Genomic DNA, 23741 nt, shown 5'->3' with positions numbered 1-23741 from the left:
TCCTTAGTGACCCACTTTGTTTGGACACTTACCACTCTGGTCATGGCTACCTGTGTTTGGAGAATCTGAAAATGTGAGCCTGATCACCTCAATCCATTAAGAAGGTCTGGGTTAGAATAGGTCTTCAGCAACCCATGTTTGCCGTTAAAGGCTACAGAGCTCCAGATAAGCTGCGTAACTGCGTAAAATACGCATCAGAAATGCAGAAATACACAGTAAAATATAATCCAAGCGTATCAAATACGCAACGAACATTACAGATACGCTACAAAAATAAAACTTGTGCGTATCATCAAAATATTGTGAAGTAACCCTGCGTATTCGATTAGCAAATCAGCAACCTATTTTGAAAAAAACGGGCATTCCGTCAACCTTGCCAAACACCACGATGACAGTTACATCATGATTATTTGCCATCACACTTTCTTGTGGAAGTATCGTGGTATTTTTGAGTCCTATAAAGCTCTCGAACCCACACGACACCAGTTTGCAGGGACTAGAATAGTGTTTTAAAATATTTAACTTAAATACCCACATGTGTAAAAACTAGTGGGTAACAGAAATTTGAATACGCAGATATAATTACTGATACCCAATGATTTTAAAATGCATGGGTAAAATACCCACAATACCAAAAGCTTATCTGGAGCTCTGAGGCTACTATGCTTGTTGAATGAGGTGACTTACGGGTTAGGGCGGTCAGGTGCATCTCACTGTATCCCAATTGCATGATCAATGCTCATGATGTCAGTCACTGGATTGTCTAGTCCAGACACCATTATTTACAAACAAATGTCATATAGCTGGAAAATTGCAGAGTCCGGCATTAAATAACAAAGTTGAAAATAATTCTGCTGAAGATGCTGTTTCATGCAACTTCAAATTTGTATCTGTTTGTGTGCTCTGAGTGTGTAGCATGTCACATACATTCACAACAGCGAAATACATGTCTTATTAATACTAAACAAAACTTTTTCATATATTATTCTCTGCAGTTGAGTTCAGGTATGTGTGATTCCTGAATTCGATCAGTAATTATAGGTCTGTAAATTGGTAAATTACGCAGAGTTGACATTCTTAATGCATATTTGTACCCAAATAAGCCTAAATTGATCAGGCCATGGTGATTTCTGCAAACAATTAACATGCAGCTGATCTGGAGCTCTGTTGACATGTGGTTAACATATTGAAAGGTTAAAAGTAATAACTGTATGCAGAATATTTTCACTGTACCATTTTTCGAAAAATAAAGTCTAAATTTGAAAGTCTATGAGTTTAGTAGCTAATACTGATGTTGATCCCTGCTTTTCCCTTATACTATACCATCTAATTAAATAATATGCAGCTAGTTAGAAAGTCCAGCCCCCATGGGGATTGTGGATTAATACTGGTCCTTGTCATTATGTCAACATATCGGTATGCTTAAGAGGCTTGATGACTTGGATGATTGCATGTCATCGTACCCTAAGTGTGTCATAAGTGAACATATCAGATAACTAATGTTGGTAAGCCAGGACAATCATGACAATTTGCAGAAGAGTATATGTGATGATGACATATATTTGATGATTTTTTTGTCGGAGACCTAAAACACTTAATTTTTTTCCAAAATAGCTTTTGAGAATTTTTTCAATTCTGTTTTTCCTTTTTCTACTTAAACATTTGTACAACCTATAACTTGAAAAATACTTCATGGATTCTGTTCAAATGTAGCGAACAGTGTCCATACTGATAACAATAGAAGAGGTACAGTGCAAAGTATTATTTTGATATGTGTATTTTCTGAGAAAATATGAAGTTTTACATGTTTTGGACTTAGAATTTTTTTTTACTTCAACATTTGTGAGACCTATAACTTATAAACTACTTCATGAATTCTACTTCATGGGGGGGTACAGTTTCTAAACTATGGTAATAGGAGAGGTGCAGTGCAAAGTTTGATTCCGATAAGTGGATTTTCTGAGAATTGTCCTCTTTCTTTTTCATGTCAAGTGTACCATATCTGGCAAAGCTTGCCAATGATCATGGCTTCATTTCCTGTGTGCTATTTGTTATTCTTGTTGTACATTTGGCTTCATCCAAGTAACTTTATGCTACTTGTTATTGTTATTAATTGTTGTTGTCTATGTTAGTCTGTTGCTTATCACAACATCTCATCCATATGTACCTCACATCCCTTGTTTGTTGTCACACTAGCTTCATTGCGGTGTAAGAACCCACATCGGAACACCGCAATAAAGCCAAAGTTGTTATCCATAAAGTTGTATGTTTTTTACTTGTCTAGATCTGCTTCAAGGCCAATATTATCAGCAGTAGAAACTAACATTTTTAGTCCGCTAGTCCTGATAATGATAACAAATAGCAAAACACTTGTAAGTAGCATATTTCTACTTGTCCTTATGATACCTTAACTATTGGGCAGTTTGGCAAGGACCACAGAACTTGTGCAAGTTTCTAACCCTGATATTATGCCCCAAATCTGCAGCAAGTGTCTCTACAAAATTCCCAAATTGGAATGAAACATTTCCCAAGTCAATGTGTTATGTGCTTTGTAGAGGTGACTTGTATTATACTGATACAGGATCAATATAGAGGAAGAGGCTTTCGTGATTAGTTCAACACTATTGCATTGAAGTTGAACGCAATGTAAAAATTCTCTGTTAAAAAAATCTCTATTTTCAACAAAATCGCAAGTTTTCCCAATTTGCCGGGCAAGGGCACTTACTTTCAAATCCAAGATAAGTCCCTGCTGGTTTTAATGCCTTCATGCCACGCTCTCATAGTAGGAACACAGGAAGCTCAAGGTGTAATTTGAATTTACAACCGCATCAATTCCAAGTTCGGGTTTGGTAAATGCTTTTAATTATTTATTTCAATTTGTATCTGTAATCAGACTTGATGAATTGTGACCCAAATGAGAAGAATTAGCTTCAATGTTGCCTTTGTTTTCAGCACCAATGTGGTGATGAACTACAGCGAAGTGGAGGCCAAGGTGCGGGAAGCGACCAACGATGATGCATGGGGTCCGCACGGCTCCTTGATGAACGAGGTCGCCCAGTACACATTCACATACGAGCACTTCCCGGAGGTGATGGGCATGCTATGGAAGAGGATGTTGCATGACAACAAGAAGAATTGGCGCCGTGTCTACAAGGTTGGTGACTGTAACTTTTAGAAAATTAAGAACATATGGATTGATCAGCCTTAGAAATTTGGTTAATTTTAAGGCTAGTCCAGAGGACATGTGTCCTTGTAGCTAGCTGGAATGAAACAGATATGGGAACTATGTTTCCATTTTCTATCAGTTTAGCTCAGTTGCAATTTGTAGAAAAATTGAAGCATTGAGAACTGGTTCAGAGATAGAGCCCTCAATGAGGACTGCCATCATTGAAGTTAACTTGTCTTCAGCCGGTGTCCGAAATAAGTGCCTGCCCACCTTCCCGCGGCTGGTGACTTTTCTGTCGGGCTTCATGTAATGCTCCTTCACCTGCCCAACTGTCTGGCAGAGAATTTTAAGCCAACTTACATCTTCAGTTTTGTCATAACTCCTCGTAGATTCTCACAAATTATATTGCATTATTTCAACTGAATCTAGATGTGATTTGTCTCATACTGTCATCGGCATTCCTTTATTATATAAATTATTAACGGTGGATGAGAGGAAGTGACTAGGCTTTCATTGGTCAATCTAGTCTTAATATCAGTGTATTTGGATTGATATTAAGACAGAAATAATTTCTTAGGGGCTCGAAAAAACAGTACACTATTCTATATTCTAATAATGTGGGGAGGTATCTTGAAGATGGGCATGCATCAATTATGTCTTTTTTTTGTGTTTTGAAATTGTTTCAAACACTGGCCCTAACCACAGTTTAGTAGTCTTGGGCTAGTGGACAAGTTTGATTTTCAGAGACTGTTGACTCAGTCCATGGTTTTACTGCTGTGTCCTATGTATACACATAGAAAACGTGAAGTGACACAAGTAAGATATATTGCAAGTCTTGGGAGACACAATAAAGTTTGTCTGTTTGAATCAAAATTGTTGATAGCATGTTACACTTACCTGACGTTTCTATTCTGGTAAGAAATAAACTAGAAGTTCAGTGTGTCATTGGTTGATTTTCTCCAATCTAACATCGAATGTATGATGAGCTTAAGGCTTTTGAGCATGTCCATGATATGACAACTGCGAAAGTTTTGGAAAATCAAGTATGTCACATGTCACCAGACTTAGAAGCCATGTTCTGGCCTTGAACTGCACCAACTGTAACTGAAAGTCCCTTGTCCGACCCATCTACAGGAGTACAGGACCCCGTGGGGATTCCAGTTTTTACTATTGCTACGATTGTTGCATCACAACAAATTGTTACAAAACCCTGATTTATCGCTTATGTTATCATATAAAACGTATGTATGTAACAAACTCTCTTCAGCCAATTAATGTAAACAGCGAACTGATATTTGATCCTGACAAGCCCAAATACCACTTATTTGTGACATGTAAATGAAGAGCAGACTGAAAACTCTCACTCAGTGTCAATTAGTGTCACTGATAATTGACTGATAATAGTCAATCAGCGGTGAGGATTCAACCTTCTTAAAACTTGCTTTATGTTAATCTTACCTGTAATCTGACTAGTCATGTATGTAAAATAGACATTATTTGCCGTATATAACAAACAACGAATATAACAAACTGATTTCTCTGAACCCTTGTAGTTTGTTATATCCATGTTCTACTGTATTTATGTTATGTGACAATGTGTGTACTGACCGACAGAATGCTTTGAGGTGGAATAATATATCACAGTTACTGTATTCGACGTAATAAGCGCCCAGGGCGCTCTCAAAATTACAAATAGGGGGCCCTTATTAGAATATAATTTTGGTGAAAGAGTTGAAAGATCGTATATTACGTGGTTTATGCTGACATGCTGAAATGATACAAAAGAAAGTCTGTGCGTATTATACTCAACAGATATATTTTTCCAGAATTTAATTGCCCGTAATTAAGGGTGCATATTATACACGAATAAATAAGTCTTGTGTACATTGATCATTCGGAAGGCGTGCTAATTGGGATTGTTCACTTGCCAATATATTAGCAAATATCGCCGTGGGCACTTATTGTGTCAAATACAGTATTCATAATTCTTTTGAGAATTCCCCAATATAAGGCCCAGGTTGAGGTAAACTCTTGTTTGACAGACTTTTGTTTCTGCTTTAAGACAAAAGAATGAAAAGAGTTGTGACAATCTTGAAACACACCTTTTCGTACTCAATTACGTCGACAACCAATCTAGAGCAATTTGTCATGACTCGCTGCCTCTGCTGTGTCACAAGCTGAGGGATTAGAAGAAGTACATGTAGTGGTGTATGTCTGTGACTTTGGCTTCTGAAACATGTTCAAGGAGCTCTGAATGTTATGTTTAGGAGTGTAACAATATATCAAACTATCACAATTGTTTGGCCTACGATAGTCCTATGTCCCACCATGGTGGTCTCACTGTTAGTATGCATAACAATCAATAGTTTCGATAGTTGCAATTACAGCCCAGGGCTCTCTCAAAATTAGAAATAGGGGGCTCTTATTAAAATATTATTTGTGTGAAAAAATTAGAGTTGAAAGGTAAATTTCGTGGTATATGCTGACACTAGTGACAGCCTGAAATGTTTATATCCAACCGATGTATTTTTCCAGAATTTAATTGCCCGTAATTAAGGGTCCATAAATACGTCTTGTGTACATTGATCAATCAGAAGACGTGCTAATTGGGATTGTTCACAAGCCAATATATTGGCAAATATCGCAGTGGGCGCTTATTAGAGCGGCTCGCTTATTACGTCGAATACAGTAGTTATAAATAATATGTATATTATGCGAATTTCAAACCTGCCTGTGGGGTTAGTTAGCAAGGATTACACAACTTCAGATTTAGATCACTTTCCTTTGGTTTGAGTAGTAACAGGGAAGAAAATTGCCATCTTTGAGATTGTCAGCAATACTTTATTCATTTCTATTACATTGATTAATATTATTATCAAGCTGTTGGTTTACAACAATTGCAATACTATTGCCATAGTTGACAACTATCACCATTCTATTGCATTAGTGCAGGGCACTATTGCAACACAATTGCCCCAAAAGTCACCCCTAGTCTTGTTATACATGGCTCAAACAGGGGTTTACTTGGTCCATTACTAATAGAAATTGGGAATGGACTCAAATAATATCCATTGCATGTCCTTTGGGATGCAAAACAGTATGGCTGTTAATTGTATTGTAGATAGCATCTTACTTGTAACTGAGAATTCTATTCTGATAATATACATGTGATACCTCCTAATCTGTCCGGGAAGCTGCCTGATTAGTGGCCCTTATCAAGGTCAATTGCCAAGGAGGGTTGGATGAGTCTTAACTGCTAATTAAATCCATGTGGTGAACAATTTAACAATGTAAAGAAAACTCTGATACTAGTCCTAATAGTTGTGTGAAAGGAGTACTTATCCCTTCCTGATATGATCTGTTCTCATCTTCATGTTTTAAACATGTTTATTCCTGCATAATTTAATACAAATGTACATATGAACAGCTCAGTCATACATGGCTATATTGGTTGTCAGATTTATCAGAAACTGTGTTATTAACTTAAGATACATAGAAATACACTAAAAGTTCAGCATGTCAGTGGTTGAGTTCTGTTCAGGAGATATGCTGATTTATATGGCTGTCCAATGAGATTACACTTGAGGGAGAAATCCTGTGCTACATCAATAACAAGGATATTGATTGAGATGGGCACTTCTGAAAGTTATGTAACAAGCACCAGATAATGGCCTTTGGTCTCGTCAGTACCATGAATAAGGATTGATTGATTGAAAGCTATAGTGACGAATGGGTTCGGGGTATTTATCATAATAGAATGTAGATATGATACCCTTGATAATGGAGGATAATTTACCGCAGGGGGATTCAATCTGGAGTTGACTCAGATTCGTGTTCAACATTTTCAGAGTTTGATTCTGTTGACATACCTGGTGCGGAACGGCTCAGAACGTGTGGTTACCAGTTCCAGAGAACACATCTACGATCTGAGGGCGCTGGAAAACTACACCTTCTCGGATGAAAATGGCAAGGACCAGGGGCTGAATGGTGGGTAGTAGATGCAGGCATACACCATCAGATTTATCTCGGATTGCAGACTAAGTGCTCTGGGCATGCAAATTGTCCAAAAAATCATTGTATTTTTATGAAGTTCTTATTTTTCTAAATTTCAAATGTATTTTGACCTTACATTCAGTGCAATAATGAAAAACTAAGCATTAATCCTCTTTATTGGTCCTGTAATCAGTGGTGGCAGTGGGGTTGCCAAGTGGTTAAAGTGATCGCTTGTCAGGCGGAGGTCCAGGATTCTCCATTTGGGCCCACTTCTAGTGTCCACACTGTGATAATGCTGGAATAGTGCAAAAAGCAGCATAAAACCATATCTCACTCACTCACTCACTCACTCACTCACTCACTCACTCACTCACTCACTCACTCACTCACTCACTCACCCATGATCGTCAGGTTGGTTGGGTTATCAGTTTTGTAAGTTTGGGATTGTATTTAAGAGTTGTGTGGGTTTAGAATCAATGACTGATGCCACCAACATGTTTTTTTGTTAGTACGCCACAAGTGCAAGGATCTGCTAGGCTTCATCCAGGACGACGACAAGATCAGGGAGGAGAGGAAGAAGGCCAAGAAGACGAAGGACAAGTTTGTGGGCGTGTCAGGAGAAACTTCAGGTTATAACTCCTACAGTAAGTGTTGTAATGTGAGCCTAGGTTGTAGTCAGCATGGCTTAGCATGATTCTCCTACTGAAGCACCTGCTGCAGTACTTCCAGAGCGATGGAAACACTCCTGATTAATACTTTGGTTGTCATGCCGATGACCAGGATTCAATTGTCGAAGGATTAATTCAGATTTGCTGCAATTCTTGGGGTCACCAGCCCTGATATTGTTGGCACTGTTAAAACTTGGCTGGGAATACCGTAATGGAACAACATTACAGTTCTGCTTTATGTGATTCTTACATAGAGAGGCCAATAATTATGATTTTGGTGGAACCATTTCAATATTTGGAACCAATTTCCACCAATGCTATCCTGACCGCCTCCATGGTGTAGTGGGTAAAGCATCTGCTCAGAGAACACATTAAATTATTGTACTTCTTACCCTGCCTCGCGCTTGGCATTTAGGGGATAAAACAAAGACTGGTCAGCTCAGGGTCAGTGTACTATGTCTGAGTTGGGTATCTTTGTTAAACTATGGGGTGCTATCTCAGTGGACTAGCACTAGTCCAAGCAGCCACTAACACATGCATACATGGCTGCTATGTAAGTGCAATAATCTTGAAAGCCATGTAAACCGGTAACCCCATTTCACATCATATCACTACCTTATTGACATATGACCTTGATATTGACCCTAATCTAGTGGGACATATAATGTTTATATATGTTATCCCAGCAATTGTGGTTTCAAAATTGATTTCATGGACGGACATGATAGAAATCTAATTTATTTTTGTCGATACCACAAGTTCTGCATTATAAGGGGAATAACTCATATTTTCAGTACTTGACCCATAATATCAACATACAGGTGAATAAAAAGTGACATAATATAGGTGAAAATTTATGACTTGTGTATGACCTTGCAAGCTACAGAGCTTCATGAGATTTTGTCATGAAATATTTTTTGTTTGCCTGAGCATGCCTGCCTGATTGTTACTTGTGTATTAGTAGAAGATGTGATTTTTCAGCAAGTTGTACTGCCTTTTTATGTCAGGTTTGCATGTGTGTTATGAATGTTGGCGTATTCTTTTACTCCAATACAGTACCTCTCTGCACAATCTCATTGAAGTCAGATCTTAGTTATCACTACTACTAAACAAAGATCTAAGGACATCCATCCCATTATCAGTGAACTTTGTGAACCTTTGAACGACGAGAAGTCGATATTAGCTGCCGATCAGAAGGCAGCTTTCTCATATTTAAGGGCACTAGTTTCAAACTAGCGACCAATCTACGAAACATTTTGGCAAATTCTCGATTAAAAAATTGAAAACTGAACAAAAGAACATTTTGGAATGCCTAATAGATAGGGGTGTCACGATTAATCGAAATATAGATATATTGCTATTGGTAAGCACTTAAAGTCAATAAATCGATTGTTAAATCAGTTTCCGATCAATAATCGATTTCAGTTAGGAATATCAATAGTGACAATTGTATTTACCATATCAATAAAATATATGCAATGCTGTTCAAATTTGTTTTTCTTTTGATCATGAGTGGTAGTAATTTACACATGGTAATGTGGAAGTTTCTTTTTCTGAAATTATTAGGGTAAAGAAAAAACAAGAGCTCCATGGTATCAACACCAAAATAAGAGTACCATTGAAGAAATATTTGTTATGCCTGGGATAAGTTTGGTTAACATCAAACTGTCTGAATCTAGGTGGTAAAAGAGAAGCCAAATTTGCTGTCTGTGACTTTAGCCAATAATCTGAAGCCCAAATCTCGTAAAACTGTGTTCAGTTTAGTAACAACAGCTAAAATATTCCATATGATTATACTAACATGATGCTTAGAGCCATGTCCAGACTTGTTCAAACTGAACTTGGACTTGACAGTTCACCTTCTGTTGAGGTGAGCTCAGATATTGACACAGAGAAGTATTGAACAAATGTTAATGAAATGGAGTAAGCATGTGTGTGTTTGTGGATCAGTGTGTCTACACAGGGATCTTGAAAACATTTATCTATCATCTTGTGGTCTTGATTCAAGGATTTGTCAAAAGATTTGTGTAACCTATGTAGACAGCAATTTCATTTGAAATATCCGACTATTCATCAAACTATTTTATGGGGTATCAGGGATTTACCCGGCTTATTTGTTTTGGGGTCCAGGAGACTCAAAGCCTTGGATTGAGGAGTCCCAGTTAAATGATACAACACTTGAAAATGGTACTCTGCCACGAGTGACATAAGATTGGGCATGCACGGATGCAGAGAGGCTGTTTGTTAACAATAAACATGGAGTTCACCAACTGAAACAAATCTATGTGCACTTGATGATTATGAAGCATTAGACTGTATGTGGTATTTTGTAAATGATTACATACATGTACAGGATTTAATTTTTTAAGTAGAGCCAAATTATGACAAAGCAGCATTTATTCATAAACATGCACTCTCTGTTTTGTTTGCGTCTGTTTTCAATTTTGATGCATGTAGGAAGCAGGATTTCTAGCCTGGTAAATCCCTGGGGTATAAGTTGAATTTTGAAGATCAACATCCAAAAGGTTTGGTACTTGAAATAGATTCAGTCATCAAGTTTTCACAATAGGTAGCCACACGATGACTCCAGACAAATCAGCAGCAGCGAACTAGTAGACATTCTAAGGTAATTTCCATCCTGGTAATGTAACAGGCTTCATTAAACTTGGAAAGGTGCCATCTGGATTAACAAGGTTTCAGTGTAGATGCATTACCTATCTAGGTGACCGGTATGAGGAAGAGCCACGCAGGACCAAAAAGCTTGATGACATCGATGACTGGGGCGGCGGAAAGAAGTCCATCGCCAACGAAGCAGTAGACAGGGTCAAGGATGTATGGAACAAAGTCACGGGCCGACGAGGGGGAGCAGAAGCACCAGACTTCTAGTAAGTCAGCCTCTTCATCCTCACCATGGAGATTCTGAGGCAGAATAGGTCACCTTGATCTTAATATACTTCTTGTAACAACTGACAAATGAGAAGCAAGGGCATTTTAGAGGTCACAATGACAATCCACGTTATAAAATAATGCAAAGACTTCCACCATATTTATTGGCTGAGAAGTGGTCACATGTTGTTTGGCAGAAACACAAATTGACTCCAAGTGAGGTCTGATAATTATGGTATTCACTTGAGCCAATCAGATGTCTCCCTTTGTTGTACCTCCTAATGTTATTTTATATATTGTTTTATAACATCGTTTGATATGTTGAGTGTGCTTTTTTCTCTTTATCATATAATAGACCAATTAGATTTTGTTCATGTCCATAAAAACAGGTGTTGAGCTCATATAAAGTCTATAATTGTGTATTATTCCACATGCTACAAGCCACTGTTTTGTCGGATCCAGATTAAATTATTTCCATGTCTCTGGAAAGTTTATTTGTGAATGTGGTATAAAAATATTCCCACTTCTATGACATTTGGGGTGACAAGTATGAGTACTATTCGAATACAACAGGTAAAGGGGGGTTTGCTCTATTACATAGTAACAAGGGTGGCCCAGTCGTCCCAGGGCACCGCAATTCCCCGTCTTGAGTCAGTTCCTTGTAGCACGATATGGAAATCACGGGTTCAAGTCACATATTTGTCTTGATTAAGATTCTGGTTTTGTCAGCGCTGTACCCTTGTTCATGGGTCTCACCAAAGTGGTACATATCTGTGGCTGGCATTACTCTTGACTTCTCTACCACATTGAACCTACTCCCTGTGATATGACTGTAATATTTTTCCTGCAATAGAAACTGGCATAAGTCCTATAGTCCTTGCACAACTTCTCAATAGTTATGGTATCATTAGGACAAGTAGAAATGTGCCATTTTTGAGGGTTTTGCTGTATGTCATCATTATGAGGACTGGTGGACTAAAAGTGTCCTTTTCCTTCGCTGTTTTCAATGCAACATGAAAACGAACTCCCTTGTTCTTCAATTTAATGAAAACAAAATATGATTTTACTTTCAGTGATGATGATGATAAGGGAAGTCGCTATGACGACAAAGTCAGTCGCTATGACGACTACAAAGAGAGGAACCGAGACAGAGACAGAGACCGAGACAGAGACCTTGATCATGATGATGATTACAGTGAGAAAGATAGAGACCGTCCAAGGGATCGTGATCGTTATGAATATAAAGATGATGATGAAAATGAATTTACATCAGTTGAAAGAACTCATACAACACGTACAGAAAAAATTACGACAAATAGACGATCAAGACAAGCAAAGAAAATTGATCTCGGAGCTGCAAGCAGTTTGGGCAAAGATTCTGATTCAGTGGTAAGTCACAATTACTTTTGTTTTGATACACTTTATACCAGATAGCTGTTAGCCATATTTGTTTGAAGCTTCTAATCCAGTCTTTTGAAAAATAGGGAGATGAAGCTTGAAATAACCAGTAACAATGACCCTGCTTGCACTTGTATGGTATATGATTAAACCACAAACTTGAATATCAAAGCAATTCATTAACATAAAAAATAAGACATCAACTACGAAACATAACTCTATAAACTTCTATAATTGTATATGGCAGCCTCATCAGTTACATGCATTAGGATTAGAATTTTTTGGCAAGCCATCCCAAACTCCCTGTTACTGGTGTTAATTTAGTACTTTTTTTCCAAAAAACACAGCTGTGTAGAAGGGGGTGCGCATTATACACGAAATAATGAGTTTTGATGTTTTTTCCCCCATGGAAAGACATTACCGTGGGGCACGTTACACCGGAAATACCATGTCAACAAATCCATACTGAAGTACGCAAATTAATCATGTAATTACACTGTCTGGCTATAAAAAGTGTTCTTTGTATATCTGGACTTATGTTTGTAACTTATTTCATTAATTTTATTCAAAATTCCTTTTAATATTGTTTTAATTAATTTCGGCGAAATCGTGTGTGAAGCGATCGGAAGGTTGCACAACTCACCGTTATTAACAGCAACCACGGTCAGATAATCGCTTTTGACGCCTTGAAACGAACTTTAGTTGACAGAGAATGGATACATATATCATAAATGCCATACTTGGACTCGTTAAAAGTCATATTTGTTTTTGTTGGACGATTCTATGTCAACATGTAATTCTCGCGATCATGTGCACGGGAGCCTTGACGGTGACTGGTCAGACTGATTCCATGTAAAAATTATACCCGGCAATAGTGATCAGCTGCTTCGCTTAGGGTTATTATTATTTTAAATATGTTTAGTAAACGCTGCATCTAAATTCACAAGATATTGGAATATATTATTCCTGATAAAAAAATAGTTTCAGATACAATTTTTGCCGATCCTAGCATTAAAATCCTTTAAAGTTACATGCTGTGTCCGGCTTAGTTTACGAGAAAATACACAAGGTAATCTTAATCCCTGGATATAAAACAATGCCTAGCAGAACAAAAAATACAATTTAAACGGTAAATCAACATGTCTGGTGATTTTTTATCTCAAATTTCGAATTTGTACTGACCAAGTTTCTCATCACCCGTTCATTTGCCGGACTTCGCTAAAGGGGTATGGTGTAATTTTTTTTCCGCTAGAGAGGGGTGTGCATTATACATGGGTGCGCACTATACTCAGGTATCCGGTATATTGCAGTCTGAAATACATTGTGCTTGAACTATCATAATCATGTACCATGGTTTGTTAACAATAATAAGTGTGTCTGGAATGAACACAAGTCAAGCTTAAATTCCTTGTTACGAAATCAATGTAGGTCCCAAGTAACCCATGAAAATTAGAGGTAACTGACCAATGGCTTGGAGCTCGGCATTTAGAGGATAAAATAAGGACTGGTTGGAGTAAGTAAACTGTGTCTGAAGTCTCAAAATCATGAATGACCCCCTACCTACATGCTTGGAGGAATGGCATGATCCACATGCCATGGTTGGGGTTTGTTGTGGCGTTCTATCTCTGGCAGTCATTTTTCAAAGTTGATCTTTCTTCTGACAACCGTTCACAACATTTATATTTCATGATGCTCTACGTCTTTTAGGAGATGATATATAGTGAACAACAAAAGTTCCTGTGATATTGAATAAGATTTAATGCAAAGTTTTGTTTTTTACCAAATCTGAAACAATTTCGGTTCGCAACAGATAAAAGACTCCTGTAAGTGTTCAAATGGTTTAATTTGCAATACTGACTTCAGAAAATGTGTGATTTCATTAAAAAAAATATGAACATGCCAAAATGTCAATTTACAAATCAATAGCCTGTGTGTCCACCTCTGGTTGCGGTGCAAGCAACACATCTTTGTCTCATGGAATGGACCAGGCATCTGTGGGTTATCTGTCCATATCTGCTGGAGCATGTTTCGAAGTTCCTTGAGTGTCAGTTGGAACACGTGGTTAACGTCGAAGGCGCCGATCCATCTCATCCCATGTGTGATCGATTGGTGAGAGATCAGGGGAGCGAGCCGGCCAGGGAATGACATTCACATTGTTTTGTTGAAGAGAATCCTGAACAAGTCAAGCAATTTGAGGCCGGGCGTTGTCATGTTGAAAGGTAATGCCAGGGCCATGATGAAGCAAAATCGGTAGAACAACAGGGCCGATGATCTCGTTGTGGTAGTGCTGTCCATTGAGATTTCCCTCTACCACTATCCAACGGGTCCTCTGTCTTGCTGTAATCCCACCCCATACCATAACGCTGCCGCCCCAAAATCGATCTTCTTCCATGACACGATTGACGTAGCGTTCACCTCGACGTCGGTATGCTCAAATCCATCATGATGTGAAAACGAGACATGTCAGTGAATAGAACTTGTCCCACTGCATGGCCGTCATGCGTAGACGCTGTCTGCACCTGTAGACATGCTTGACGGTGGTTTCCTGTCAAAATGGGATGTCTGGCGACAATCCCGATGTACGGTTGGTGAAGATATTCGTCGAAGGCCAGGGATGCTTCTTGCAGTCACTGTTGCTGGCTGGAATCGATTTCGTAGGTGTGTTGTTCGAATCCAGTTGACTTGTCGATTATTGGTTATGAGTGGCCTGCCACTCCAAGCATGGTCTCTGACTGCATTCGTCTGTTGCCATCGATGCCATAAACACAAATTGGTGTTTCTGTGGACGTTAAATTGTCTTGCAACATCATGTTGACTCGAACTTGCTTCAGGCATACGAATGGCTCGCAGACGCTCATTTTCGGACAGGCGTGACATTTCGTAATGTTGAATAATTGCATAATTTTGTTGTTTTTCTGAGTGGTTGTTGTAAGCACGATGCTAAACAATGCATATGGAAAGCCGTTAACGCACATGCTTTTATACCCATTCTTGGGTAGTGAAATGCATGGGGCTTGCATAAAAGTCAACTTTTACATGGAATGCATGCTTTTCTGAAGCAGTTGTGTTTTTGTGACTTGATTCCATACATGTACTACAATATTGAAAACCAAACTTTACTTGTTTGAAAAATACACTAAAATATTGGTGTCACAGGAACTATTGTTGTTGAGTATATAATTTTTATTCCAATTTTAGAATTTTTAATAACATTTTCTGCAGACTGGGGCAGAATATCAGCCTCTGAGCAGGTTTAGATAAATCCTGAAACTACATCCCTGATCACACTAATGATGCAGATGTAAAGCTGATGTCTCCAATGCCTGTCCCACTTGGTACTGGAAATGTTGAGATAGTTCTCACAGCCTGTTTTATATCCCTGCTAATATTGATTAATCTACTTGTGAATGTTATTCATAGATAATTCATATTAATTGCAAATTTAGTTCCGCCACGGAAATTCATGGCTTCATTTACCAGTTGGCAAGTGCGGTATTGATTAATGTGTCAATGTGTACCTTCCCAGCATGCCATGTGTAACTAATGACAACAGATTCTCGTTTGGTCTTTATCAACAACAGTAGAAACTCACTGATATGATTATGAATGTGTGCCTTGAGTGAAATAATGGATGATTGGCCCTAATCTTCAGATTAGGTTTCAGTGTTAATCATGTTGGTTGTGTTCCAGTTAGAGGACTTCATTGATCATCAATTGTTGATGTTGGGTGATTCCATATGCCTTCCAAAGAATCAGTCATGAATTCTGTAATCTGTTAGGCTTATTATTAATAATTATTTGGTTTTAAGAATTGTTGGCTCAAAATTCAATGCAGGTGGTCGAAAAAAACCTTTTAGTACTGCTACTGATTCATGCAGAACAAGCTTGTAGGTCACACAATCACAGAAGTATGATTACGAAAAAATACCAAAAGATAATTGATTGGGATTTTTTTTTGTTAGAATAAAGATATATTTTATTTATTTCTTATGAACAACAGTGATAATATTTCTTGTTTTTCATTTCACCTAATTGTGAAAACAGTTATCCACATTCATTTACTTGCAAAAGTGTCTTTTTCTTCTTCTATTAACAGTTTCCCTTTGTCAGACAGTCTCATCAACCAGCATTTTTTAAGGCCTTATGTTCAAATTATATTAGTTCATTATTTTCTAGTTCTGTGGGATAAGATTGAGTATAAAGAATCATTTTACAGGTCTTACTTGAAAGAATCGTTTATACGTTTTACCTGAAATTTGCAAATGATATGAAAAAGGATTGTTCGTATTTATCTGAATGATAGTACTAGAAATGTTCTCTATAAATATATACATTTAGCTGTTTTCAAGTGATTATGATATATATATAATTTTTTTTCTTTCAGAGTGTAAATAGTAATAATGTAGACAGTGCACCTAGTCTTATTGATATGGGACCTCAACAGAAGACGGGAGATTCTTCATTTGCTGATTTCAGTGGATACCAGTGTGCAAATGCAAATGGAAGTTTTGATGAATTTAACCCTAGGGCAGCAACAACACCTCAGTGTAAGTGGAAGTTGATAACCCTGTGGATATTCCAGGTTGATTGGTCCCCAGCAACCTAGGAAGTAGCGGCTTCATGGATCGGGTGGTCCAACTCACTGACAGTGTGTATTGTGTGTCAGTGTAACCTACAAGGCATAGGTCATTGCTCATAATATCAATCACTGGATTGTCTGGTTTAGACTTGATTATTTACACGCAGTCATTATATTGCTGAGTTCAGTGTTAACATGGTTGCATCAAACAAACAAACAAATCTAATGTGATCAGTAGAATGGCTGAACACCTGATCACTACTCAATTTGTGATGCTTTATGTCACAGGGTCGACACAGGGCTTGAAAACACTTTAAATTTCAACAGCTGTCTTGAAAAAACCATGAATTCAATTGAAAATACTGAAAATTCAAAAATCATCCTAGAATTTCTCTCGTTGCTAGATTTATGGGCCGTTTATGTAATCAAGCAGCTGTCAGTTTGAACTGGCAACATAACGTGAAGTCAACAAAGCTCTGTGTTAGGCTTGATGTGTCTGGTTCCATATATATAGGAGACCCGTCTGATGCAATCAGTTTCGCAATTTGGTATTTCAGGATTGTATGAGAAGTGTTATGTTGTTGCATTTTTTGGGGAAAAAATTGACACTAAGTGACTCATGTCTCCTGTTAAGTAATTTTCTGAGGATTGTTTTGCTGTTTGGAAACAGAACCTCACACCGCAATCTTCAACCTATACAACACTGGGGGTATATCATCTTTTTTTTCTACTACTTGTCATTGACTGGGGGTTGTCAGCTATAGGCCTGCTCTCAGTACCACAAAGCGATCGTTGCGCTAAGATGATCGTAACTCTCATACTTCTACATAGACTTACGGCAGTCTTAGCGCTAAGATCGCTTTGTTGAACGGATCCCTGGTGTTCCATACACATCCTTCAGTTAGATTGGGTGGTCAAAGTTCGTTCGGGGTTATCCGTTTCTCAGAAGGGATTGTCAGCTAATCACTCCGAGATAATGTAAGGATGTAAAAGATCTGATATCAATGTGAGGTTTCATTGCCCATGTTTTTTCTGGGCCAGACTTGCTTCTTGGAATCTCTCTGACAGCACCATGCATTCACGTTCTCACTCACAGCTTCATTATGCATTCCCATCCTATTCCAAGCGTAACTGGTGCCTTACGCTCTTTTAAACTTTTTCCAAACTATTTTTTCTTGTGTCTATGGAAACAATTTCAACATAGCCTCAAATAACTCTCATCTTTGTTTCTGAGCCTCCACTCTCAAACCAATGAATATTTGTGCATGGTTCCATACATGTGCAATGACAACATGCTCAACTATTGCCTTTTCATATTTTTGAATTTTTCATGTTTATAATTTCTCTGTTTCCATGGAAACGATTTGGACTTAGTCTTAGTCAAAGAAGTAGTGATTGTTCCCACCAAAACTCTACAGCTAATAAATATTTCTGCATGTTATCATTATCTCTCCAGGCTATAATTTGCAATTATTGTTTTGTGGATTTGCTGCAAGGACATTTGTAGTAATGACTTGAAATATTGTATCAAAAAAAGGAGGGGGTAAAAAAATATGTTTCAGTGAGTAAAAACACATTCTACTTGTACCTGTTTTCAGCACCAGGTCAACCAGCTGATTTCGGTGACTTTGCGCAATTTCAAAATGGAGGAACAGTCTCATCTCCCACAGGGTAAGATAGCATCATGAGCCATCAGTAGATCGTACATGAAAACGTGACATTTGTCTCGATCATAAAACATGTTTGTACTAGAGTCAGCTGAATGTACAACGGCTGAAAAACTTGTATGTATACTGTTAGAAAATAAAAATGCAATGATTTGTTTTTCCCCATACAGTATGTCCTATATAAAACATTTTTGTTATTTTTGCCATCATAATTTTTTCACTCTAGATGTGACTGAAAATGAGATAATAATGGATTGTTTTGCTATTCATGTACCCACATGATTAATTTCCTGCAACAGCTGAAATCCTGAAAATCTAATAAATTGCTTCCTTAAGACTCTACACACACATTCTAACTTTGACTGGTACATAACAACGGGTGATAAAACTTGGTCTCTCAGATGAATACGGTCTCCTTGTTTCCCAGCTCTGCCAACTTCGCAGATTTTTCTCAGATGAACACTGCCAACTCTCCGACGTCACCCAACACTGGAACACCAGCAGCTTCCAACACAGCCTCCGCAACCAACGATCTCTTTGATATGTTAGGATCAACGTCCCCCAAGTCCAACCCCATACAACCTATGCAAACAGCCCCCAACCTCATGTCATCGCCGGCTGCAGCCCCTTCAACCATGATGCCAGCCCAGCCTGCAATGGGGGCGACATCACCCATGATGAGCAACCCCCCGATGGGGATGGGGATGCCAGTTAAACCAGGGATGCCCATGGGGCCGCAGATGGGGGTGAGCGGGTTCATTCTTCGGAGAGCAATGTAGGCCTTGGTGTCACAGAACAAGGATGATGGTTCCATATGGATATACAACTTCTTTATTACGATGTATACAATGTTTCGGTGTAGATACTAACACCACAATGCTTGATAATGGTGTAAGTATCTACACCGAAACATTGTGTACATTGTAATAAAGATATATCCATAGAACTATCTCTATTGTTCGTCATACCAACTTCTAAATGCCACTTAAGGATGCTTGTCATAGGCGAATAATGGGATCGGGTGGTCAGGCTCACTGACTTGGTTGATGCATGTCATCGTATCTCAATTGCATGGATCGATGCTCATGATGACAATCACTGGATTGTCTGGCCCAGACTCGATTATTTACAGACCGCCGTCATATAGCTGCAATATTGCCGAGTGCACCTTTAACAACAAACAAACAAAACTTGCGGAAGTTATCCGTGGCATCACAGGTTCGTGCAACATCACTACACATTCCTGCCAAAGTATGATTTTGGTAGGGATTAATCTCACACAAATGTAAGCTGTCACACATTTTCAGTTGTGAAATGCAAGACCAGTGGATATCTCCAAAGATACAAAAAGTAAGCTATCAAAGCAGCCTTTGAGAGATCTTGCTACAATTTTGCATGTGACAATATTACCATGGTCCAATAACAATTCACATTACAAAGTGGATTATTCCGCAGTGCATGTTAGGAAGCACCTGATGCAAGTAGGTCATTAGTGCATGTTGTCTGACCCAGCCTCTAGAGGTATGATATAGCTGGATCATTGCTGACTGCAGCATACAACAACAGACAAATGTATGGAGGGCAGGCATCCTCTTGGGGGTTCCAGTGCAGAATAGGGGCGGTCGGGTAGCCTAGTGGTTAAAGCGTTCGCTCGTCACGCCAAAGACCCGGGTTCAATTCCCGACATGGGTACAATGTGTGAAGCCCATTTCTGGTGTCCCCCGCCGTGATATTGCTGGAATATTGCTAAAAGCGTCGTAAAACCATACTCACTCACTCACTCACTCCAGTGCAGAAAAGAACCTTGAAACCTGCTTGGCGTAAGGGTCGACTAACGGGGGGAATGAAAGTGGGACTAGAGTGACTGCTTAGCATTGTCTTGGCATCATTGCATATACTATCAAACACTGTTGATCTAGCATAGGCTTAGGTAAAATAGATGTATGTGAGGAGAAAACAACTAGTCATTCAACTGGTACAAAAGTCTTGGACCAGCTGACTTGGGGCCTTGCTCTACCCTACGAAATATGATAAGTTTTGTCAATACTTAATAGTTGGGGGTCACTTGACCATGGTCCTTCTTGGAAGTTTCCCGAGTTTTGGCAATTGTGACTGGTGTTTTTCAGATGGTTGGCATGGCCCCCGGCATGGCAATGCCAGGACAGATGCCGATGGGGATGATGCCAGGGATGTCGCCGCACATGATGGGCCAGCAGGTGATTACCGTAACATATAACTTCAGCGCAGCCATTGTCCAGTGATCCACTGCCATGTCCTGATGCTCAATATTACCACGAGACTTCCTCTAACTTTATATCAAGCATTAACAAAATAAGCATGGTTTCTTTGAAATTGTGTTTCTTACTGTTAGGACAGATAAATCTGATTTCTTGTTTTACATACCATCTTGGTCAGTAATACATGAAATAATATAAATTATTTTTAAGACTGTCAGTGTTTATTTGAAATTGTCCCAGAAATTCAGGTTTCAAAAGAAACACAAATCTAAAAATGGTTTTAGAAATATAGGGAAATGTTGTCAGTGAAACAAAGGAGGTAATTTGATTTTGACCAGTGGGAAATAAAAATAACGATAACCTCCATGTTTGGCAGTGTGTGGAGGCTGGGAAGCTCTCTGTGGTGATGTTTGTGCATGCTTGTTTTGTGTGATCACTACTGAGGCTTCTGCATCACTTCTGTTTGGCTTTCTGTGATCCTGGTTTCTAGTGTGTTGTCAAAATGGAATAGAGATTATGCTTTGTTATAGTTATTATATGCATATCTGCTTTTGTATAAGTTTAACATAAATCAAGTTAGGCTTAAAAAAAGTAAAAGAATTGGTTCTCAGGCAATGACTTTTGAAAATATAGTCCGGACGGGCGGTAGTTTCTTGTCGTTGTTTTTGCTTGTTCAAACTAGTATGTAACCAAATAAACAGTTGTGTACCATCAACCTGGGAAAGGGCCTCCCTACATAAACATGCATACAAACAAGCAGGAAACATGCAGCGGACTTTATGATGATGCAGAAGGTGCCTGAGAACCAAGACTATTATGTTTTTTAGCCTTATGTTGTACATGTTACAAACGAAACAAAATAATTTCTACTGAAATTCTTCATAGTTTTATAGAAATTGTGAAGAGAGTTTCCTTGGGCACGACATTAACCCCTAATTTGGAGAATATTTTTTCAGTACCTGAGAGTATATCCTAATGCTTCAGAATTCCTTGATAAACCATCAGTCTGTGTGAGGTTGAATCAATAACACACAGCAAGGAAAATATTCCCTGCGATGGTATTGCATGTAGCGCCCAAGGAAGGTCTAAATGTTGTTGGTGCTAGTAGTTAGTCATCACCCTCTCCTCCCCTCCCCAGCCCATGATGTCGCCCATGGCAACAGGTATGATGCAGCCCATGCAGATGACTGGTGCAGGGTTTGTGCACTCCTCAATGCAAAAATCCATGTCCTCTTCCATGCAGGTAAGATGGTCGTCCCTTATCATATATATCTGTTTGATGTTTAATATTGTTCTGCAGCTGAATATTTGTGTTCGTAATTAGTTGTGTGACTATTCAAGGATTACTGCTTTGATTGGTTGATTATATAAATGGAAAATAAACAGTTTTAGTTGGTTTCTGTTGAGGTGAGTATGGCAGGTAATATGAAGGATATTGTCTAGTATGTCCATGTCTGCTTTAAAGCTATATTTATCAGACTTTTTTGGTGTTTCAGTTTGTCAGCTTTGCACATTGAATATAAACAGTATTGTGCTTTGTGTGACGCCTGTAATATATGTGTTTCAGACTTGAGTAGTTATTGGGTTAATATATGTAACATTCAATCTGTATATGTTTTGGCATTGGTGGGTGATGTGAAATTTGGATGTTTACCATGGTAACTTGGATGTGTGATCTGGTAAACTTGGATGGTTGACATGGAAAATTTGGATGTGTGAAATGGTAAACTTGGATGGTTGACTTGGAAAATTTGGATGTGTGAAATGGTAAACTTGGATGGTTGACATGGAAAATTTGGATGTGTGAAATGGGAAACTTGGATGGTTGACATGGAAAATTTGGATGTGTGAAATGGGAAACTTGGATGGTTGACATGGAAAATTTGGATGTGTGAAATGGGAAACTTGGATGGTTGACATGGAAAATTTGGATGTGTGAAATGGGAAACTTGGATGGTTGACATGGAAAATTTGGATGTGTGAAATGGGAAACTTGGATGGTTGACATGGAAAATTTGGATGTGTGAAATGGGAAACTTGGATGGTTGACATGTGGTAACACTGAGTTTTTAGACAGGTCTGACATCTTTCTTTTTTTCCCTCTGTCATGTGGACAGTGTGTTTGTTGCATAATGTCAATTATGTTGAACATTAGCAGCAGGAAAGAATCTTGATAATTCTTTGAGTTTAATCATTCATTTTCATTTTGATGATTAAACTTTATTTTGTTCTTTGTTAGCAGTAAATCATCCTTGAGTATTAGGACCAATTCATCACCAAGCACGGTTTCTTTGGTCACGTTGAATGGATGAATATGTCCACCCCATTTCCACCCCATGTGCAACCCATGTTTTTTACCCAGTCTTCGAAAGTGCCACATTTCTGTGCCTAATTGTTGCCCTTGGCTGTGCCAAGATCTGTTGCTCATCTTTTTCAGTCGCCAGATTTATTTTTATCCTATGATTCTTGGTTTGTCAGCGCTTTACTCATGGGAATCAAAAGAGTGATAAATGCATCAATTTTCAGTTTTCGAATTCAATGGGGGTTGTGGAGTCCTTGAGGTCCTTGCCTCTTGTATTGGTAAAGTCAAGAGTGCTTGTCATAACACCAATGTTAAGATTCAGGGTGTCCTAGACTATAGCAGCAAATAATTAGGGCACCCTTAGTTTTGAACACTGGTTATAACAGCCTGGGTACTCAAGGATGATCAGCTGGAAAGAAAACTTTTTATATTTGGAAAGCTATGTTCTTTGATATATCATGGGTTTTTTCTGAAATAACTGTAGAAAAGCTATAAACTTTGAGATGATAGGCTTTTGGGTTCCAAGGTTTAAGGGGGCAGGGGTGGCCCAGTCTGCTAAGGTGCCGTAATTTGCTGTGCAGAGTTACGTACCTTGGGCATGCCCGAAACCTATGGTCGTGTCTTCAAATCATGGTTCGCCCGGGTTATGTTTCTATTTTGTCAGCACCATACCTGTGCTTGTGGGTTTCACCAAAGTGGTAAACGTCTAAGACCTGCATCACTGCGGACTTTCTTCCACATCAAGATGACATGCTGTGACACAACTGGAACACTGTTCAAAGCAGTGTTAAACCAAGCTCACTCGCTTCAAGCTATTATACATCCTAATGTTCTTGTTAAGCCTC

The 23741-nt window shown here is 38.6% G+C and overlaps 1 protein-coding gene across 7 annotated transcripts in view; it reads left to right on the top strand.

Annotated features, from left to right (window-relative positions):
• Window positions 1-23741, top strand: part of LOC139453259 (clathrin interactor 1-like) — a 42854-nt gene that overhangs the window by 5025 nt on the left and 14088 nt on the right. For 4 of the 7 annotated variants that reach the window (XM_071234892.1, XM_071234891.1, XM_071234889.1 and 1 more), the window contains exons 2-11: window positions 2953-3154; window positions 7015-7153; window positions 7669-7803; window positions 10550-10712; window positions 11787-12102; window positions 16496-16658; window positions 18289-18361; window positions 18785-19103; window positions 20484-20573; window positions 21733-21837. In XM_071234892.1, coding sequence (XP_071090993.1) covers window positions 2953-3154; window positions 7015-7153; window positions 7669-7803; window positions 10550-10712; window positions 11787-12102; window positions 16496-16658; window positions 18289-18361; window positions 18785-19103; window positions 20484-20573; window positions 21733-21837 — 1705 coding nt within the window. The remainder of the gene's footprint in view (window positions 1-2952; window positions 3155-7014; window positions 7154-7668; window positions 7804-10549; window positions 10713-11786; window positions 12103-16495; window positions 16659-18288; window positions 18362-18784; window positions 19104-20483; window positions 20574-21732; window positions 21838-23741) is intronic. The other 3 variants (XM_071234894.1, XM_071234893.1, XM_071234890.1) reach the window with 2 other exon arrangements.

The sequence above is a fragment of the Haliotis cracherodii genome, unplaced genomic scaffold (assembly GCF_022045235.1).
Source record: "Haliotis cracherodii isolate W230 unplaced genomic scaffold, xgHalCrac1.p SCAF_9, whole genome shotgun sequence".
NCBI lineage: Eukaryota > Metazoa > Mollusca > Gastropoda > Lepetellida > Haliotidae > Haliotis > Haliotis cracherodii.
The sequence above is the reverse complement of the archived record's forward strand: the minus strand, read 5'-3'. Positions and strand labels throughout refer to the sequence as shown.